This window comes from Jaculus jaculus, chromosome 1, assembly GCF_020740685.1.
Source record: "Jaculus jaculus isolate mJacJac1 chromosome 1, mJacJac1.mat.Y.cur, whole genome shotgun sequence".
Classification (NCBI taxonomy): Eukaryota; Metazoa; Chordata; class Mammalia; order Rodentia; family Dipodidae; genus Jaculus; species Jaculus jaculus.
The window spans coordinates 315,094,937-315,116,182 of record NC_059102.1 but is presented as its reverse complement, the minus strand read 5'-3'; the positions used below and the strand labels follow the sequence as shown (position 1 = coordinate 315,116,182).

Genomic DNA, 21,246 nt, shown 5'->3' with positions numbered 1-21,246 from the left:
ACAAAGTATGGGTCCTTTCTGATACTTTGTGCCATTAGCCTGTTGGAAATAAAAACCAGGGCTGGCTTAGTGGTTAAGGTGTTTGCCTACAAAGCCAAAAGATCCCAGTTCGATTCTCCAGGACCCACATAAGCCAGATGCACAAGGGGGCACATGTATCTGGAGTTCATATGCAGTGGCTGGAGGTCCTGGAGCGCCCATTCTCTCCCTCCCTCTAATAAATACAAGTAAAACATACTTTAAAAAAAAAAAAAGAAATAAAAACCAGAAATCAGGGCTGAAGAAGAGACGGCTTAGTGGATAAGGCACTTGCCTGTGAAACCTAAGGACCCAGGTTCAATTCCCTGGGACCCATGTAAACCAGATGCACAAAGTGACACATACATCTGGAGTTTGTCTGCAGCGGCTAGAAGCCCTGGCATGCCCATTCTCTCACTATTTGCCACTTTCTCTCTGTCTCTCTCAAATAAATAATTTTAAAAAGAGCACACAAGGGCTGGAGAAGATCGCTTAGTGCTTATGGCATTTGCCTGCAAAACCAAAGGATCCCCATTTGATTTCCCAGGACCCATGTAAGCCAGATGCACAAGGAGGTGCATGTATCTGGAGTTCATCTGCAGTGACTGGAGGCCGTGGTATGCCCATTCTCTCTCTACCTCTTTCTCTCTCTCAAATAAATAAATAAAATATATATATTTTAAAAAAAAAACAATTTTATCTTTTGCTCTTAAATAACTTTTACCCCTAATAGAGAGAAAGTTTCAGGCTACAGCTAAGCATTCTGACCAAAACATTTAATTAACAAAAACATATTACAATCGCAGATAAAATAATAATAATAATACAGAGAAATTAGAAGTGGGAATCAGGATAAAAAATGCAGAGGCCTTGGTTCCTAGGAGACCAACACTCCAGCTGAGCTGGCCTTAGCTCCAGCTCCTTCTGAGTTTTCCTTAGCAGCTGGCTTCTCATCTTCCCCCATGAGACGAATGTTGTGCTTTTCCCGGAATTCATTGAGTTCTTTCCCCTTTGCCTGAAGTTGCTGTGACAATGTCTCAATGATCTTCTGTATCTAGAAGGCAAGGAATTGTATGTAGATTGCAGATCTCCCTTGGACTATGGACTATGGTGAGGGGAAGTGAAACCAATGTGATACTTCTAACCTCTAGCCATGTATTAATAGTGGGACACAGACACTCCAATGATTCCTTTCTCAAACATGGAAGTTTATAAACTCTAATGCACAACAGGAACCATCCGGGCTGCCAGTATTTTTCTTATCTATGCGTGGGTGCATGTGTCACCATGCACATGTGGAGGTCAGAGGACAGCCTGGGGTGTTGGGCCTTGACTTCCACCTTGTTTGAGACAGGGTCTCTTGTTTGCCACTTAGTGCACCAAGCTGGCTGACTGAAGAGCTTCCAGAGATTCTGTTTCTGCCTCCCACCTCACCTAAGTGCAGGGATTAAAGGTGGAAGCCAGCTTTATAAAGTTCAGCTTTATGTAGGTTCTGGGGATCCAAACTCAAGTCCTGACATCTATAGCAAGCACTTTACCCATTAAGACATCTTCCTATTTATTATTAATTGTTTGTTTATGGTTTTTTTGAGGTAGGGTCTTTCTCTAGCCCAGCTGACCTGACTACATAGTCTCAGGGTGGCCTTTAACTCATTGTGATCCTCCTACCTCTGCCTCCCAAGTGTTGGGATTAAAAGCGTGCACCACCACGTCCGGCTATTATTTATTTATTTTTAAGATTTTATTTATTTATTAGAGAGAGGGACAGACAGACAGAGAGAAAGTGAGAATGGGCACATCAGCGCTTCTATCCACTGCAAACAAACTCCAGACGCATGCACCACCATGCACATCTGGCTTACATGGGACCTGGAGAAATCAAACCTGGGTCCTTAGGCTTTGCAGGCATGCGCCTGAACCACCAAGCCATCTCTCTAGCCCTGTTATTTATTAAAAATATTTTTTATGTTTTACTTATTTGAGAGAGAGAAAGAGATAAAGGAAGAGGCAGAGAGAAAGGGCACGCCAGGGCCTCTAGCCACTGCAAATGAACTCTAGATGCATGTGCTACCTTGTGCATCTGGCTTACATGGGTCCTGGGAAACCGAACTGGGGTCCTTAGGCTTTGCAGACAAATGCCTTAACTGCTAAGCCATTTCCTCAGCCCCCTATTATTTATTTTTAAAATGTCACTTATAATACTCTAGTATCTTTTCATCATGTGTCAATCTTATCTTTCCTATATTATTTATTTAGGTGTAATCCACGCTGGCTTTCAACCTAAAATGTCCCTGCCTCAGACTCTTCAGTAAATTGATTACCAACACACAGCATAAGCAATACACTTCTGCTTTTTCAAGCATCACAGTATTTCTAAGGTTCTGGATCCTTGGGATACAGGAGAGAGCACAGTGAGTTGCATTTAAACTAGTCCTTGGCTAGAGGTGGGGCTCAGTGGTAGAGCACTTAACCTAGCATGCACAAGGCCCTGGGTTTGATCCCATAAACTAGTTCTTTTTGTGATTCTGATAGTTATTCATGGACTATACTGTGAGAAATGCTGCTCTAATCCCCTGCCAACTCAACCACATCAAAGAGCCATGAAAGGGCTCCTAGCCAGCAACTCCTTATGTAAGAGTAGGACTTAGTAGTACTGTTAAGTGGCATAGGCAAATGGGCTATTATAGCTTCAACATGGAATTTCTACCCAGACTTTCCTCCTCATATTCTCTAAATCCTTGGCCACACCTTCCTAGCTCCCTGGAAGCCCCAAGCTTCTACTCAAGGATTCGTGCTCACCTGCTCTTTGTTATTCTCCAAGGCAGGTAGCACTTCTTTGACTGTCCGCTCTACCAGCACACCTCCAACCATGCGGTAGCACCTGCGGGTTTCATCCACCTCCTTCAGTGTATCAATCACTAGGCTGGGGAGAAGGACAAAGCAGGCCTTTAGAGTCCACTCCCACTCTACTGCAACCCTCCCTCACAAAGTGGCCCATCCAAGTATTCCTCACTTGTGCTCATTCAACTCCATCTCCAGCTCAGCTGCTTTGGAAGCCAGGCCCCGCTGTTCCTGCCGAAGGCGATTAAAGCCAGCAATAACCTAAGAAGTTGTGAGAGATGAGACACAGAAATGGAAGAAAGTAAAAATAGCACAAAGAGTACCAAGTTTTACAAAGGGGAAGTAGTGGATACCTACCTTGGAAAAGGAGTAGAACAAGTTTTTATTTATGTATTTATTTATTTTGGTTTTTTGAGGTAGGGTCTCTAGCTCAGGCTGACCTAGAATTCACTATGTAGTCTCAAGGTGGCCTTGAACTCATGGCAATCCTCCTACCTTTGCCTTTCAAGTGCTGGGATAAAAGGTATGCACCACCATGCCTAGCTTGAAATTTCTTACTTTAGTCTGTGTAGAATTTCATTCCACAGGAGGCAATTACTGAGTTGCCTGCATGTGTAAGACATCTGCTAAATGTGAAGATATTCAGCAATGGATCTGGACTGCAGGTGGCAGAGGGGTGTGTATAGAGCTGCATTTCCTGGAATACTGCTCCACTAGTTAATTCCTTTTCAAATCAGTATCCCCCCCCTTTTTTTTTTCTTTTTGCTTATTTTATGGTCTCATGTAGTCTACGTTGGCTTCAAACCTGATCTTGAACCCTGGAGCCTCCTGCCTTCATCTCCCAAGTGCCGAGATTACTGGTATTAGTGTTCCCTTTTAATGACAAATATAGTTAACTATCAAAGAAAACTTTAATCACTTCTTTTTCGTTTTATTTATTTGGGGAGGGGCAGAGAGAGAATGGGCATGCCAGGGCCTCTAGCCACTGCAAATGAATTCCAGACACAAGTGCCACTTTGTGCATCTATTTGGCTTATGTGGGTCCTGGGAAATAGAGCCTGGGTCCTTAGGCTTCGCAGGTAAGGACCTTAATTGCTAAGCTGTCTCTTCAGCCAAAAGAACTTTACTCACCCCTTTTCTTCGTCAAACTTTTAGGGCTGATTGTATGCAGGCTCACTGCCTTTACTTCATTCTCAACCCATTTTAAGCTGTCTTCTGTTGTATTAGTTATTAAACTATTACTGATTACTAAAGTATCACTGCAATGATATTGAATGGCCACCTACATTAACTGCACAGCCAGTGGGTTTTCTCAGTGCTCAATCTGTTTCTTAAGCCTCTCTTGCTTTAATAATCGACAAAGGACAGCAAAAAGAATCATCTTTAAGTGTCCCCTGGCGCTCAAATCCTTGTATTGCCATTGACTTGTGGATGACTATTTCTCTGTTCACTTATAAAATGTAACCAATATGTAGTAGGACAGTGTCAACACTGGTGCTATTGACATTATCAAGCAGGTAACACTTTGTTGTGGTGAAGTCTTGTGCATGGTGTTTAGCCATATCCCTGGACTCAACCCACTGAAAGCCAGTAGCAACTCCTACTCTTAGTAACTACAAATGTCTCCTAGGGGAAAATTCTCACCAGGTTGAGAGCTATAGCCATAAAGTTAACATAGAGACCTAAACTGAGATGTCCAAACACTGACTCAATGTAGGTCCTTCTATGCACCTGGGTTTCTAGGACCCTTTCTCTCCTTTCTCTCAATCCTTCTTTCCTTTTTTTCTGAAAATTTCATTCTCTCTCATTCCTGCAATGGATGCTTGTTTTGGCAGCACATATACTAAAATTGGTTAAGGTATCTGCCTGCAAAGCCAAAGGAACCAGGTTTGATTCCCCAGGACCCATGTAAGCCAGATGCATCAGGTAGTGCATGTGTCTGGAGTTTGTTTGCAGTGGCTGAAGGCCCTGGCATGTCCATTCTCTCTTCCTCTTTCAAATAAGTAAAATAAAAATAAATAAATAACAAATAGCCGGGCATTATGGCACATAGCTTTAATCCCAGCACTGAGGAGCAAAGATAGGAGGATCACTGTAAGTTTAAGGCCACCCTGAAACCACATAGTGAATTCCAGGTCAGGCTGGGCTAGAGTGAAACCCTACCTCAAAAAACCAAAACCAAAACCAAAAAAAAAAAAAAGTCGGGTATGGTATAATAAATGTATGTCAATAATCCCAGCTCTTAGAAGGCTGAGGCAAGAGGATCATCTTGAATATGAGGACAGCCTGGGCTACATGTAAGACCCTAACCAAGAGACCAAACTTCAAGAATTCATAGGATTGGAGAGATGGCTTAGTAAGGGCACTTGCCTGTGAAGTCTAAGGATGTCATATCTCTTTCCAGATGCACAAAAGTGATGCAAGCATAAGGTTGCATATGTGCACTTGGTGGCACAAATGTCTGGAATTCAATTACAGTGGCTGAGGCCCTGACATGCCAACTCTCTCTCACCTTTTCTCTCTCTCTCTTTTTTTTTTTTTTTTTTTTTGAGGTAGGGTCTCACTCTGGTCCAGGCTGAAAAAAAAAAAGAATCCATGGGCTGGGCATGGTGCTGGAGGCACAGGCAAGAGGATCATTTTGAATTCAAGAACAGCCTGAGACTACATAGTGAATTCTAGGCCAGAGCAAAGCCCTACCTTGAAAAAAACAAAGCCAGGCGCAGAGGCACACGCCTTTAATCCCAGCACCCAGATGGCAGAGGTAGGAGGATCACCATAAGTTCAAGGCCATCCTGAGAATACAGAGTGAATTCTAGGTCAGCCTGGGCTAGAGTGAGACCCTACCTCAAAAAACCAAAAAATAAAAAAAATTAAATTAAAAATAAAATAAAACCATTAAGGTATAGAATCTATTGAATAGATTTATGTGGGGGGGGGTGAGTGAGGAGAGTGTGTCTTGCTACATGGTCCAGGCTGGCCTCTTAATGTGCAGCTATCTGTCTGCCTCAGTCTCAAGAGTGCTAGGATAGGATTGAATAGCTGGGCATGGTGACTCAAGACCATGCCTAGCTATTCAATGAAATTATAGTAGAAAAGTTCCCAAATGTAGGGAAAGAAGTAGAGATTCAAATACAAGAGACAATTAGAACCCCTAGTAGACATGACTAGAAAAGAACCTCCAAAGCACACTACAGTTAATATGCCCAAACTACAAAACAAAGACACAATATAACAAGTTGTAAGAAACTTGTGGGTAGCTCATGCCTATAATCCCAGCACTGGGAGCCTGAGGCTAGAGAAGTACCCTAGTTCAAGGCCAACTTAAGTTAATAGTTGCAGGCCAGCCTAGGCTACAAATTGAGACCCTGTCTCAAACACCCTCCCCCCAAAACAAACAAAAATGCTGTTAAGTGCCAAGCGTGGTGGCACACAGCTTTAATCCCGGCACTTGGGAGGCAGAGGTAGGAGGATCGCTGTGAGTTCAAGGCCACCCTGAGACTACAGAGTTAGTTTCAGGTCAACCTGAGCCAGAGTGAGACCCTACCTCGAAAAGCCAAAAAAGCTGTAACAGATAAATGCTAATTCATTTACAAAGGCAAACAGAATATCAAACCTCCCCAAAGAAACCCTAAAAGCCAGGGATGCAAAGATTGGTATATTTCAAGCCTTGAAAGTGAGTAAATGCTAGCTAAAATTGCTACATCCAGCAAAGTCACCTTTTAAAATAGATAAAAGGAGCTGGAGAGAGGCTTAGCGGTTAAGGTGCTTGCCTGCAAAGCTGAAGGACTTCAGTTCGATTCCCCAGTACCTATGTAAGCCAGATGCACAAGGTGGCACATGTATCTGGAGTTCGTTTGCAGCGGCTGGAAGCCCTGGCACGCCCATCCTCTTTCTCTCTCTCTCTCTGCCTCTTTCCCTCTCTCAAATAAATAAATAAAAATAAAATAGACAAAAGGGCTGGAGAGATGGCTTAGGGGTTAAGGCGCTTGCTGGTAAAGCCAAAGAACCCAGGTTTGATTACCTAGTACCCATGTAAAGCCAGATGCACAAGGTGTCATTTGCATATGGAGTTTGTTTGCAGTGGCTAAAGGCCCGGTTGTGCCCATTCTCTCTCTCTCTCTCTCTCTCTCTCTCTCTCTCTCTCTCTCTCTCTCTCTGCCTCTTTCTCTCTAAATAAATATAAATATTTTTTAAGAGACAAAAAAAAAAATACATTTGGAGACAAGCACCAAACTAAAGCAATTTGTGAACACCAAGCCAGCACTGCAAAAGACATTAGAGGACTAAACACAGAACACAGTCTTGAAAAAACTTTCAAGAGAGGATTAGAACAAAGGCGAACTAAGGCTCTATCATGTTCTTGAGCTGGGCAAGGTGACCTACACCTGTAATCCCAGTATTTGGGAGGTTGAAGTCAGAGAAGCAAGAGTTCAAAGCCAGCCTCAACTACAAACCAAGTTTGAGGGCAGCCTCAACTACACAAGACTGCCTTGAAAAAAAGAAAAGAAAAAACTCACAATGTCCAACACAGTAACCAGAAAACTCCTAATAAAACAAGAGAGAAGAGAACCATCGGGGCTGGAGAGAGGGCTCAGAAATTAAAGGCACTTGCTTGCAAAGCCAGGTGGCCTGGGTTTGATTCCCCAGTACCCACATAAAGCCAGATGCACAAAATGGTGCATGCATCTGGAGTCTGTTTGCAGTGGCAGGAGGCCCTGGCATGCCCATATTCTCATATATTCTCTCATAAAATAAAACATTTAAGAGAAAAAAATTGCAAATCTCTTGTCTCCAGGAAATAGCTTAGTGATACTGCCCAGCTTAAAGGCAAAATTTATAATTAGAAGAAAAGCAAAGCCTAAAAATTTAGAAAATTCACAGCTCAAGCAGGTGCTATTCACTGTACAATGGCAGAAAGGCCCTGTCGGTATTTTGGAGAGCTTGGAGGTTGCCCCTCCCATCACAGAATCAGAAAGTTAGGGTCGTGGGGACAGAAAGAGCTCACAGCTCAGGGCTACCACCAGCCTGTGGTGCCCACATTCTGGCATGCTCCAATTATTCAGGTAGAGCTGTAATGCATCACCAGAGGTCACTAGCAGTAAGCCTTAGCTACTACTATTGGTGTTAATTCTGCAGGCATAAGGACAGCTTAGCAACCTAGGACTCCACTTGTCTTGAGCTATGTACACACCCCTCTCAAACAATGTACCTTAGCAACCTTGCCTGCAGAGAGCTGCATGTATACCCAGTTCCAGCAATGGTACTTCAAACAATGGAAGAAGTTTCTCTGCCCCAGCAACCTTTAATAACCCCCTTTTGGATTAGTTTCCATTCAAGTATGCCCTGGAACATGTTCAGGAACTAATGGCAAGAGGCCAATCCAGCCTGAACCAGTTTTTGGTGCATGTGCAATAAGACAAACTGTGTCCTCCGAGTGAACTTTAAGGGAGAAAAATCCCCTGTTTACCATCCTACGCCCACGCAGGAACTGAACATACATATCATTCACGTCAGATGCATGGGAAATGACATGCACAGTAGAGAAATACTGACATAACCGAAGCTGTCAATCAAAACAAAGACCACCCAATAAACCAGCCCTAGCACTCACCTCCTCCTCTTTCTGGGCCCCATTAAAGAAAGCCTCAAACAATAATCCATGCTACTGAGCACTGTGACTCAAGAAGCCTGCTACTCTCTGTTGTTTTTAAAAAATATTTTATTAATTTGAGAGCGAGAAAGAGGGAGAGAGAGAATGAGTGCTCCAGGGCCTCTAGCCACTGAAAACAAACTCCAGACACATGTGCTACCTTGTGCAACTGGCTTTACGTGGGCTCTGAGGAACTGAACCTGAGTCCTTAGGCTTCATAGGCAAGTGCCTTAAGCTCTAAACCATCTCTCCAGCTCTACTCTCTGTTCTGCTTTTTTTTTTTCTTCTTTGAGCTTGCTATTTATTTATCTGAGAAGAAAAGAGCAGAGAGAGAGAATGGATGCACCAGGGCCTCTAGCCACTGCAAACAAACACCCAGATGCATGCACCACTTTGTGCATATGGCTTACATGGGTACTGGGGAACTGAACCTGGGTCCTTAGGCTTTGCAGGCCGGCACCTTAGCCACTAAGCCATCTCTCCAGCCCCCCCTTTTAAAAATATTATTTATTTATGAGAGCGAAAGAGGCAGAAAAAGAGAATGAGCACACCAGGGCCTCTAGTCACTGCATATGACCTCCAGACACATGTGCCCCCTTGTGTATCTGGCTTACCTGGGTCCTTAGGCTTCGCAGGCAAATGCCATAACCGCTAAGCCATTTCCCCAGTCCCCTAGCCCCTTGTTTTGTTTGTTGACCCTGCCTTTTTTTTTTTTTTTTTTTTTGTATTTTGAAGTAGGCTCAGGTAGTTCAGGCTGATCTGGAATTCACTATGTAGTCTCAGGATGGCCTTGAACTCACAGTGATCCTCCTACCTCTGCCTTCCAAGAGCTGGAATTAAAGGTGTGCACCACTACACGTGGCTACTTTTTAAATTTTTATTATTTATTTATGATAGAGACAGAGTGGCAGATAGAGAGAATGGGAACGCCAGGGCCTCTAGCCACTGCAAATGAACTCTAGATACATGCACCATCTTGTGTACCTGGCTTTAAATGAGTACTGGGGCTTTGCAGGCTAGCACCTTAACCACTGAGCCATCTCTCCAGCCTCTGACTTGACTCTTGTTTTGCTCTTTCTAATAAAAATTTCTTGCTGGAAGCTACCAGACAGAGACTACCTGTTAAAGAGGCATGGCTTGCTTGGCCTAAATTTCAAAGGATGTGCTTGGACTCATGTTCAACTCTCCAGGTCCCACATAAACCAGATGCACAGATATACAGATCTGAGATATAAAGAGAACACTCCTGGGACAATGTCTAGTGAAGCCCAGGCAGCCACAACGATCCCTGATAGTAGAGTTGAAGCAGTGTGCAACTCCAACCCAAGAGCAGAAAGCACAGACTGGGCCCAGCAAAGCCATAGAGGTACAGCTGCCAACAATTTGGAGGCTCAACCCTTGTCCCAGTATTTCCAAAAGGTAGTACATGGAGTGGAAAATTATTATGGAATTTTAAGACTTAATGCCTGCCCTCTTGAACTTTGGGTTTGTTTGCTTGTTTTTTGAAGTAGGGTCTTCTCTAGCCCAGCCTGACCTGGAATTCACTATGTAGTCTTAGGGTGGCCTTGAACTCACTGGGATCCTCCTACCTCTACCTCCCAAGTGCTGGGATTAAAGGAGTGCGCCACAATGCCCGGTTCCTCTTTAACTCTGAACTTAAGGCCTTTGAGAATGTCTATCCCATGCCTGCCCTGACACTGTATTTTGGAAGATAGCTTGTTTTCACAGGCTCACAAATGTCACTGGACTTTTGAGTTATGCTGGAATAAGTTAAAATCTTGGGGACTGCTGGGATAGAACAATTATATTTTGCTCTGTAAGGATATGGAGTTTCATGAGTCAGGGTGTAGAGCTAGGCAAGCAATGTTTGTTCACTCCAAACACAAGCTGAACTTTAGCTGTCACATGGCAGGGGTTTTTGTTTGCTTGCTTGTTTGAGACAGGCTCTCATGAAACCAGGCTGGCTTAGAACTTGATATGCAGTTGAAGATGGCCTTGAACTCCTGATCCTCCTGTTTCTACCTGCTCCCCACCCAAGTGCACCCAAGTGAAGTAGATCACCAGGACCTGCTTTGTAACAGAGTTTTTAAAAGGTGACTGGGTCACAATGCCGGATTTCAGGACAGCTGGTTATGAAGTGAAGCTGCTGCTCCTTATGCTTTCCCTTCTGCAAGCACTCAGTGCCTGCCTTCCACCCTCTGCCATGTTACAATATCCCTGCCAATGCCACCACTATGCCCGTATTCTCAGCCTCCAGAACTTCCACTCAGAAACTACTCGGTCTCTATTATGTATTATACCATGCATAAAATAGACCAACACAGCTTTTTAAATACACACACACAAACCCACCAACCCACCCATAAAGGAGGGTCTCTCAAAGAATATATTCCAAAATGGTAAGAATAGTTACCACTGTATAATAGGATTATAAGTAAATTTATTTCCTACTTTGTACTTTTCTCCCGTGTTTTCTTCATTTTCTACAATAAATGTATTTTTTTATGTAAGAAAATAAATAGTACAACAGCCGGGCGTGGTGGCACATGCCTTTAATCCCAGCACTTGGGAGGCAGAGGTAGGAGGATCGCCAAGAGTTCAAGGCCACCCTGAGACTACATAGTGAATTCCAGGTCAGCCTGAGCCAGAGTGAGACCCTACCTCGAAAAACCAAAAAATAAAAAATAAAAAATAAAATAAATAGTACAACATACCTCCTCCTGTGACTCCCTCACTCGTTACATTAAGCAGTCCCAAATTTGGGGGATGGAAAGATGACTCAGCAGCTAAAGCAGCTTGCATGCAAAGCCTGCCTAGGTTCAATTCCCAAGTGTGGTGGTGCATGCCTGGAATCCCAGTACTTGGGAGGCAGGAGAACTGGCACAAATTCAAGGCCAGTTTGTTCTACATAGAGAAAGTCTGTCTCAACAAAACGAACTATACATAACAGAAGATAAGTGCCTACTAGCATAATGTGTTTCTTTTTCTTTTTCTTCTTTTTTTTTCAAGGTAGGGTCTCACTCTAGCCCAGGCTGACCTGAAATTCACTATGTAGTCTTAGGCTGGCCTCAAACTCACGGCAATCCACTTACCTCACAAATCCTAGGATTAAAGGTGTGCACCACCACACCCAGCCTCTTTTTAAAAAAAAAATATTTTATTTTTCTTTATTTATTTGAGAGAAAGAAATAGACAGAGAGAGGGAGGGAAAGAGTGCCACTGCTAACAAATTCCAGATGCGTGTGTCCCTTGTGCATCTGGCTTATGTGAGTACTGGGGAGTTGAACCTGGGTCCTTTGGCTTTGTAGACAAGCACCTTAACCACTAAGCCATCTCTCCAGCCCCTAATGTGTTTCTTTTTTACAAAAAAAAAAAAATTACAAGCAGATAAAGAAGAGGAGGGACTAAGGGTAGGAGGAAGAGAAGAGAGGGGAGGAAAAGGAAAGGGAGGGGAAGAGAGAGAGAATGGATGCACCAGGGCCTCCAGCCACTGCAAATGAACTCCAGATGCATGTGCCACTGCATCTAGCTTTACGTGGGTACTGGGGAATTAAACCTGGGTCGTTAGGCTTTGCAGGCAAGCACCTTAACCGCTAAGTTATCTCTCCAGCCCAACTAATAAACTCCTGACACATATGGCCCCTTGTGCACATGTGCAACATTGTGTGTTTGTGTCATTGTGCATCTGGTTTATGTGGGACCTGGAGAGTTGAACATGAGTCCTTAGGCTTTATAGGCAAGCACCTTAACTGCTTAAACCATCTCTCCAGCCCCATTTTTTCATTTTTCAAAAATCTTTCCTATGGTACCATTATCCACTAGAGACAGAAATCTGAGATATACTTATTGTCCTCTTTCTCTTCACATTTAAAATTTACATTCATTTATTTGTTTTTTTTTAATTTTTATTTTATTTATTTATTTTTTTTCTAAGGTAGGGTCTCATTCTAGCTCAGGCTGACCTGGAATTCACAATGTATTCTCAGGGTGGCCTCGAACTCTTGGCAATCCTCCTACCTCTGCCTCCCGTATTTGTTTTTTTTTCTCTTTTTGTTTTTCAAGGTAGGGTCTCACTGTGGCCTAGGCTGACCTGGAACTCACTATGTAGTCTCAGGGTGGCCTCAAACTCTTGACGGTCCTCCTCCCTCTGCTCCCCTAGTGCTTGGATTAAAGGCGTGCACTACCACGCCTGGCTTCTTTTCTGAGGTAGGGTCTCTCTTTAGCCCAGGCTGACCTGGAATTAACTATGTAGTCTCAGGGTGGCTTTGAACTCACGGCAACCCTCCTACCACTGCCTCCCAAGTGCTGGGATTAAAGATGAGTGCCACCACACCTGGCTCATTCATTTGGAAGGAGAGAGAGATAGAAGGGAGACAAAGAAAATGGTGACCCACGTCCTCCAGCCACTGCAAACAGATTCTAGATATATGTGCCACTTTGTGCACCTGGCTTTATGTGGGTACCGAGGAATGAAACTAGGTCGTCAGACTCTGCAGGCAAGCATTTTAACCTCTGAGCCATCTCTCTAGCTTCACATTTAAATCTTGCAATCCGTCTCAAATTTTAAATTCAGTGTCATTCCAATAACAAGCAGTTCAAGCCAAAGAGCCTAATTTATTTATTTATTTCGGTTTATTGAGGTAGGGTTTCACTCAAGCCCAGACTGACCTAGAATTCACTATGTAGTCTTAAGAGTGGCCTCGAGCTCAAAATGATCCTCCTACCTCGGCTTCCCAAGTGCTGGGATTAAAGTCATGTACCACCATTCCTGACACTTTTTTAAAAAAATATTTATTTATTTATTTTCTTTTTTTGAGATAGGGTTTCACTTTAGCCCAGGCTGACCTGGAATTCACGATGTAGTCTCAAGGTGGCCTTGAACTCACAGCGATCCTCCTATCTCTGCCAATCCTCCTACTACCTCTGCCGCCCAAATGCTGGGATTAAAGGTGTGTACCACCACACCTGGCCTTAAAAAATAATTATGAGAGAGACAGTATGGGTATGCCAGGGCCTTCTGCCACTGCAAACAAACTCCAAATGCATGATCACTTTGTGCATTTGACTTTTATAATAATCTTTTAAATATTATTTTTATTTATTTATTTGAAAGAGGGAGGAGGAGGAGAGAGAGAGAATGAAATGGGTGTGTAAGGGCCTCTGCCACTGCGAACAAACTCCAGACAAATGCACCACCATGTGTATCTGGCTTACATGGGTACTGGGGAATTGAACCTGGGTCCTTCAGCTTCATAGACAAGTACCTTAACTGCTAAGCCATCTCTCCAGCCCAACCTCAGGGCTTTTGAACAGTTTACCTCTAACCAGGAAACCTTCCAGTTCTTTGATTAAGTTTTCTCATCCTTTAGAATTAAGCTGAAGGATTTTCTCCTCTAGAAAGCACAGGGTAGCTTGCATTTATTAAACATATTCTGTAATCTAATCACTGTGCAAAAAACTTTGCATGAATTTTACACCTAATACTCTAAATATAATTATGAAGTATAGGAACTATTGTTTTTACAGCTAGGGGAGGATAAGAAGTAACTCATGGGAAATCTTTAAGTCTATAAACAGAATCCAAACACAGATTTAGCTGACTCCAGTGGGTCTTTTGTAGCCATCCCGCTATTCCTAGGCTTCCTTTTTCCATCCACCTGCCAAATCCTAAACCTCTTTTCACTAGGAGCCACTCCTCAAGCTGACATAAAGGGACTTCTTTACCTGTGGCTCAAAGTTTTACTGTTTCAAGACTGGGTCGTACTCTGTAGTACAGGTTAGCCTGAAACTCACTGAGTAGTCCACACACAGCAATTCTCTTGCCTCGGCTTCCCAAGTACTAGGTTTCAGATGTGAGCCACTGTGCCTGGCTTTTTATTCCCAAATGAGCCTGTAAACATCTTTAAGACAAGATCTGTTTCATTTACCTCTATTCCTGTGGCCAGCTGTCTAGCACATGGCACACCCTCAAAAAGTTAGGAGGATCCTTCTCCCCACTATGTCAGAAGCTACCTCATACAACAACCCCAAATCTGTACTTTATACTTAAAATTTATATCTATTTCTTTGAGGGGGGGAAGGGAGGGAGGGAATAGGCATGGCAGGAAATCCAGCTACTGCAAACAAGTCCAGAAGCATGCACCACCTTGTGTATCTGGCTTACATGGGTCCTGGGGAATCAAACCAGAGTCCTTAGGCTTCGCAGGCAAGTGTCTTAACCACTAAGCCATCTCTCCAGCCCTATAATTTGTATTTCTTTAGAACACTCTTCTTTTACCTCATACTAGCATTGTACACGTCTTTTTTATTACTCCAGACTATGTTCTTTGACAGCAAAGGATAGGTTTCCAACTCACTTTGCAGATACTCTGGCGTGTACTAACTGTTCAATAAGTAACTAACAAATGTACTCATTAAAATAATCTTTGAAAAGTCTGGTGTGGTGGTGCACGCCTTTAAATCCCAGCACTAGGGAAGCAGAGGTAGGAGAACTGCTATGAGTTCGAGGCCAGCCTGAGTGTACATAGTAAGTTCTAGGTCAGCCTGGGCTATAGTGAGACCCTACCTTAAAAAATAAACAACTCGCCGGGCGTGGTGGCGCACGCCTTTAATCCCAGCACTCGGGAGGCAGAGGTAGGAGGATCGCCGTGAGTTCGAGGCCACCCTGAGACTACATAGTTAATTCCAGGTCAGCCTGAGCTAGAGTGAGACTCTCCCTTGAAAAAAAAAAAAAAAAAACAAAAAAAAAACAAATAAATAAATAAACAACTGCTGTAGGGTGGGTGTCGCATACCTTTAGTCCCAGGCTGAGGTAAAAGGATCTTGTGAGTTTGAAGTCAGCCTTGTTTCTGATCAGTCTGGACAATAGTGAGTGACTGCCTCAAACCTCTCCCCGCAAAAATATTCTTTAACTCCACCCCAGCTGAACTCAGGGCCTCCTGAATGCTAGACCCAACCCCAACTATTTTAATTTCTGTCGTGTGGTTTTCTCCTCGCATCGATCAAGCACTGGCCCCACGATTCCCAAACCACACAAGGTTTTCTGATCAATTTATCAGACGTCTGCCAACGTAACAAACAAGCGGGGGTAAAGCAAGGCCGGATCAGAAAAGGGTTTCTCCGAAGACTTCTCGAGGCATGCGTCCTGAGGCTCGAGGAGCAAAGCCCGCGAGCCAATCTAGCCGACTCCCGGAGCAACCGTAGTGTACGTGGAACGCGACCTCACGGGCTGAGCGCGCCGAGTCTCGTGGCTCTGCAGTGTCACGACTGTCAACGCGGGGTCGGGGTCACCTAACAGACTACAACCAACTCACTGGCCTAACCCTCGGGGACCGTCACCGTGAGCCACGGCGGGCCACATCCCCCGAAGCGTGCCGACGAGGGGTGGGTATGCAAGCCGGCTGCCCTCCGACCAGGCGCCCTCCGGGGCCCGGGCCTCCAGACTCACCCAGCCGGCGGGGGGCGTGGCTCCCACCGACGCCCGCCTCCTCTTCTACCCCCGGGGCGGGCTCGGCCGGCCTCTCCGCGGACCCTCCCTCTACGGTGGGGATGTAGGGCCGCAGTGAAGGCCGGCACGAGCCGCAGACCCCCGCCTCCCACGCAGACCCGAGCACCCCCGGTGCCCCCGCGTTCTGCGCTCCTCACCTGCTCGGCCGACACCGCCCCCTTGGCCGCGCCGCTCCCGCTGCTCTTGCCCACACGACCGCTGTTCTCCGCCATCTTCGCCGCCTGCTGGGCTTCCGGCCTGCGCAGTCCGGCCCTCTGCGTCACATCCGGTCCAGGTCACCGCCCACTTGATCCTGGCGCTTGTAGCTCTCCGCAGCCCTTACGATCCGATCCCGCGAATGGTTTGGGCTGTGTCTTCGCGTAGGACTTACTCTCTATCTCGCCCGCTGGGGTGAATTCCACGTGTGGTGCTTTAACTTGTGCAGCGGAGATTCTGATCCCAACGGGAGCAGGGAAGGAAGGACGAGCTAGCCGGAGGGTGGAGGCGCGGCCTGGGATCAGTCTTGGGCTCCCTGCCCGCCTTGAGGGGGTGGGGGGCGAGGGTAAGCTTCCCCGTGGCGATTATTCTGTCAGGGTGGGGGATATGCGTTGAGCCAATACAGTTGTGCAGGTGCACAGTCGAGAGGTTTGGGGAAACGAGAAAGGTTCCCCGAGATGACCGGAATTGCAGAAACGTTTGGGCCGAGGTGGGGGGAAAAAAGATTGTTTAGTGTGAGATAACTGGAAGTTGAGGTATTCAGGCACGGAGCATAGTCCGTTCCTCCATCGTCCCATTTTATGATCTTTTCCCACAGCGGTAACAGTAAACGTGTTTTTGAAGCCTTGGGGGAGGGGGTTATTGGCAGGACCCTGATTCAGTCTATGAAGGAAGACAGCAGAGAAGTCTAAAAACTTAATTGCTTAACGGAGGGTTTGGTGGCCTAATTTCTCACCTTCCTCAGGCTGGGCTTCATCACGAGGCCGCCTCACCAATTCCTATCTCTTCTGTGTAATGGACTCCGGATACTTCGACTCTCAGAACTTTGCACTCAGCCCAGGTAACACGTTTTGTTGTGCCCTTAGTACCTGAGACACATAGGTGTTCAATCAGTGTTAACTGAATGGTGGGAGAAACAAAGGTGTCACCATCCTCACAACGTTTGATAATGAGCAAACCAGCAGCTGTTAGTATGCCCTATAAGAATGGAAATCATTAGACACGGTGGAGCCCACCTATAATCACAGCACTTGGGAGGTGGAGGCAGGATCAGGAATATAAGCTCATCCTTGGCTATATAGCAAGGCCAGTCTGAACTACAAGACCTCTTACTTCAAAAACAAAAAAGAAAAATAGAATGAGATGCCTTCCCAGTTGAGCTCCTATCATTACAACTTGGATTCCCCCAAGCTAGGAAATCTGAGAATCCTGTCTGTGTCATTCCCAAACCTAGAGCCATGGCTACTTCTTCTTCTTCTTCCTGGGAGCTGCCCCTCGTGGCCGTGTGCCAGGTAACCTCAACACCCAGCAAGCAACAGAACTTTAAAATGTGTGCCGGACTGATTCAAGAAGCTGCCAGACTGGGTGCTTGCCTAGCATTCCTGCCTGAAGCATTTGACTTCATTGCACGAGACCCTGCAGAGACACTACGCCTGTCCGAGCCGCTGAGTGGGAATCTTATGGGAGAATATAGCCAGCTTGCCAGGTAAGGGTTTAGGAAGGACAGTGTTGAACATGACAGTGTTCCTGGATTGTCAGATATGAAGGTAAAGTCTTGAAAAGAGTTGTCAGCATCCCCTCCCCCGCCCCCCCAGGGACTGTGGAATTTGGCTGTCCTTGGGTGGTTTCCATGAGCGTGGCCAAGACTGGGAGCAGACCCAGAAAATCTACAATTGTCATGTGCTTCTTGACAGCAAGGGTGAGAGTTCATGAGCCTTTAGCCTGCCTCTTCCCGGGCTTTTCTACCTTAAACTCAAATCCTTCAGGATTTTCTCATGGGGGGGGGTTGTACTTCTGTTCTTAAGTCTATAAACTATATTCTCTTTGAGAGAAGTTAGGCTGGGCTTCTACCCTATATTTTTTCTCCCTTACTCTAGGATCAGTAGTGGCCACTTACAGGAAGACACATTTGTGTGATGTAGAGATTCCAGGTCAGGGCCCTATGCGTGAAAGCAACTCTACCATACCTGGGCCCAGTCTTGGGTCACCTGTCGACACGCCAGCAGGAAAGGTGGGAGAAGAGGGGCATAGGAATACATTGAAGTGGTAACACCCCTCAGGTGGTAATAATCAAACAGGACAAGGAGGTTAAGTAGGCTGTTCTCATTTCAGGTCGGTCTAGCTATCTGCTATGACATTCGGTTCCCTGAGCTCTCTCTAGTACTGGCTCAAGCTGGGGCAGAAATACTTACCTATCCTTCAGCTTTTGGAACTGTTACAGGCCCGGCCCACTGGGAGGTAAGAGGACATCTCTTCAAAACTTAAAAGGCTTCCTTTAACCTTATTCTCATAGCTACACTCGGTGTGTGCTTTGATTTCGGGAGGCACAGGCAGGAGAACTGCTGCAAGTTCCAGGCCAGCCAGAGCTACAATGAGACTTTGTCCCCCCCCCCCAAAAAAAAACACCTTATTTGCAGTGACTAAAGGCCTTGGCATGCCCATTCTCTCTCTCTCTCTCTCTCTCCCCCTCCTTATCTGCCTTTCTCTCTCACACTCAAATAAATTTTTAAAATATTTAAAAAATAAAAGTGAAAAAAAAAAATCTTGGGCTGGAGAGAAGATGGCTTAGTGGCTAAGGTGCTTTGCCTGCAAAGTCTAAGGATCCAGACTCGATTCCCCAATACCCACATAAAGCCAGATGCACAAAGTGGTGCATGCATCTGGAGTCCCTTTGTAATGGCAAGAGGATCTGGCATGCCCATTCTCTCTCATTCCTTGCAAACAAAAATTTCAAAACAAAGCAACAAGAAAAAAAACCTATTCTTCCTTGGCCTTAGCACTGAAAGAATTTTCTCCTTCTTTCCACCTAGTGGGAAAATTCATTCCCTAGGTAGTTGTTGCTCATATTCTAGTTAATGTAGTAAGTCATTACTCCTAGGCAGTGATCAGAATGGTCACAATGGGTAGATTGCCCATAGTGCCTGTTTCTTATCACTTCCTTATTGCTACATGTATTTGAACAAACACAAATCTAATCCTCAGGTGTTGTTGCGAGCCCGCGCCATTGAAACCCAGTGCTATGTAGTGGCAGCAGCACAGTGTGGACGTCACCACGAGAAGAGAGCAAGTCATGGCCACAGCATGGTGGTAGACCCCTGGGGTACAGTTGTAGCCTCCTGCTCTGAGGGACCAGGCCTCTGCCTTGCCCGAATCGACCTCAACTTTCTGCATCAGATGCGCCAACACCTGCCTGTGTTCCAGCACCGCAGGCCTGACCTTTATGGAACTCTGGGTATGGGTCAGCTGCTCTCGTAAGGGTTTTAACTTCTGTGACTTGAGACCCCATTGTGAAGTGATGCTGTTGCTGTAGCTTGTGGGCAGGATCAAGCACAGCCTCCTTACTTGCAGAACCTTAAACTCTCAATGACACACAAATTCAACTTCTTGGGAAAGAAGCTGACCTGAGCTCAGATTGTACTTTCAGAAAAGTGGAATTTCATATAGTCACTGTTTATTTCATGAAAACTGAAGTTATGCTGAGGGCTGAGCAGCACTGGCATTGAAAAAAATATAATAATAATAACAACATCTGTGTCTGGACATCTCCTTTGGGAGCTGGAAGGGGAGGTGGCATTGTACCTGCTGGACAAGGCTCCAGTTCTAGGTCTCCTGGCTCATTCAACATACCTCCCTACCTAAAAAAAAAGTGCAACACTCAGTGCATATCCTAGCCCCTTTCTCCCAGGCACAGGAGTAGGAGTAAAGTAGAAAAGAAGGAAGGAAAAGGAGGAAGTGATACTGAATTACTTCACTTTCTCCCATGGTGCCCTTTGCCCAAGCCAGAAGAAAGCAAAGGGAAAAAAGCTGCAGTGTTTGTTGTTTATTTCACATGAAAATGGAAGTGTCTCACTCCCCTCTGTCAGGGGAGTGTACTTTAATGAGCAGCCTCTACCCCATCGAACCTGTGTATGGGTGTGCATACGCGCGCACACCCACACACACAGCAGTTAGGAGAGTTATTAGGCTGACCTTATCCTCCTATCTGTTGCTCCCTTGAAGAGGGTTTGACAAAGAGAAAAGGAAGGAGCCACACCAGGCAACAGTTTCAAGCCATGGAATGGAGGAAAGAAGGCAGAGAGGAGCAGCACCAGAGGCCAGGAGAAAGCGGAGAGGGCCACAGCTTCTTTGTTTTTAAAAAAATTCTATAATTTGGAAGAAGGTGGTGATTAATTTCCAAAATACACTTCCGAGTCCCACCTTCCACACAGCTCCCTTACTCACAGCCCTTTGGTTTGTTTTTTTTTTTTCCCAGACAAAATTTAAGAGCCCTCATAAAGCCAGAAGTATTGACAACCCCTCGATGCACCCAAAAGCAGTGTTCACTTCAATCCCTTACAAAGACTACGTTCTATAGACTTTATCCCTATACATTTGTCTTACGGCTCAGTGGTAAGGTGGCTGTAGAGACACACATTAGAGGGTAATTGGAAACAGGAAATGGGAAGCCCAGGCACATGGGTGCAGGGAGGGGTGGGGAATACCACTTCCACTTTCCTTTGTCTTTTCCTTTGGAAAAAAAATGCAGTGTGATTGGTTGGAAGGGTAGAGAACAAACCCCAGAACAGTATGTAAGCTCCAGAGGTGGGTGGTGGGAACAGCTCCCAGAGAGGTGAGGAGAGGAAAAGGTCAGGGCAATGCTTGCAGCATCAAGTTCCTCAGGAGTTTCTGTCGGCCAAGCTCATAGTCCTCCTCATCCACATTCACCAGCAGCTTGATGGCTTCATGGCCCACAGCTTGCTTGAGGGAGTCTGTGATGAAGACACCTTTAAGTGCCTCTAGTAATGAGCCATTGATGTAATCGCGCCAGAATGCGTCGAGGTAGGTGAGCTCAGAGAACTTGATGTCACAGATGATGGAGCCTAGGTCCCGGGACTTGAGAATGGTGTTGGCCTGGTTAAAGCGCTCAAACTGGCGCTCAAGTGGGTCCTGCTTGTTGGAGAAGACATTGCCTTGCAGAGCAGTCTCATGCTGGCAGTATTCAGCCCGAACCCGCAGTCTGATGTCTGGAAAAGAAGGTATGAGCAGAATAGTTTAC

The 21,246-nt window shown here is 45.4% G+C and overlaps 3 protein-coding genes across 8 annotated transcripts in view; 1 reads left to right on the top strand and 2 right to left on the bottom strand.

Annotated features, from left to right (window-relative positions):
- Window positions 1-779: 779 nt before the first annotated feature.
- Window positions 780-16,268, bottom strand: Pfdn2 (prefoldin subunit 2). The gene is made up of 4 exons (XM_004671128.2): window positions 16,154-16,268; window positions 3,032-3,120; window positions 2,818-2,941; window positions 780-1,072 (listed from the first exon to the last, which is right to left on the bottom strand). Exons 1-4 carry the CDS (start codon window positions 16,226-16,228, stop codon window positions 896-898), a joined length of 465 nt encoding a protein of 154 aa, XP_004671185.1. The 5' UTR covers window positions 16,229-16,268; the 3' UTR covers window positions 780-895.
- Nit1 (nitrilase 1) lies at window positions 16,265-19,737 on the top strand. Of its 4 annotated transcripts, none has more exons than XM_045151403.1 (7): window positions 16,265-16,375; window positions 16,957-17,052; window positions 17,446-17,697; window positions 17,807-17,910; window positions 18,089-18,222; window positions 18,324-18,449; window positions 19,194-19,737. In XM_045151403.1, exons 3-7 carry the CDS (start codon window positions 17,450-17,452, stop codon window positions 19,464-19,466), a joined length of 885 nt encoding a protein of 294 aa, XP_045007338.1. In that variant the 5' UTR covers window positions 16,265-16,375; window positions 16,957-17,052; window positions 17,446-17,449; the 3' UTR covers window positions 19,467-19,737. The 4 variants fall into 4 exon arrangements, with proteins under 4 accessions (XP_045007338.1, XP_045007337.1, XP_004671187.1 ...); XM_045151402.1 differs by having other exon boundaries at window positions 16,268-16,406; XM_004671130.2 differs by having other exon boundaries at window positions 16,300-16,557.
- Window positions 19,646-21,246, bottom strand: part of Dedd (death effector domain containing) — a 40,705-nt gene continuing 39,104 nt past the window's right edge. For all 3 annotated transcript variants that reach the window (XM_004671131.2, XM_045151406.1, XM_045151407.1), the window contains exon 6: window positions 19,646-21,214. In XM_004671131.2, coding sequence (XP_004671188.1) covers window positions 20,838-21,214 — 377 coding nt within the window. In that variant the 3' untranslated portion in view covers window positions 19,646-20,837. The remainder of the gene's footprint in view (window positions 21,215-21,246) is intronic.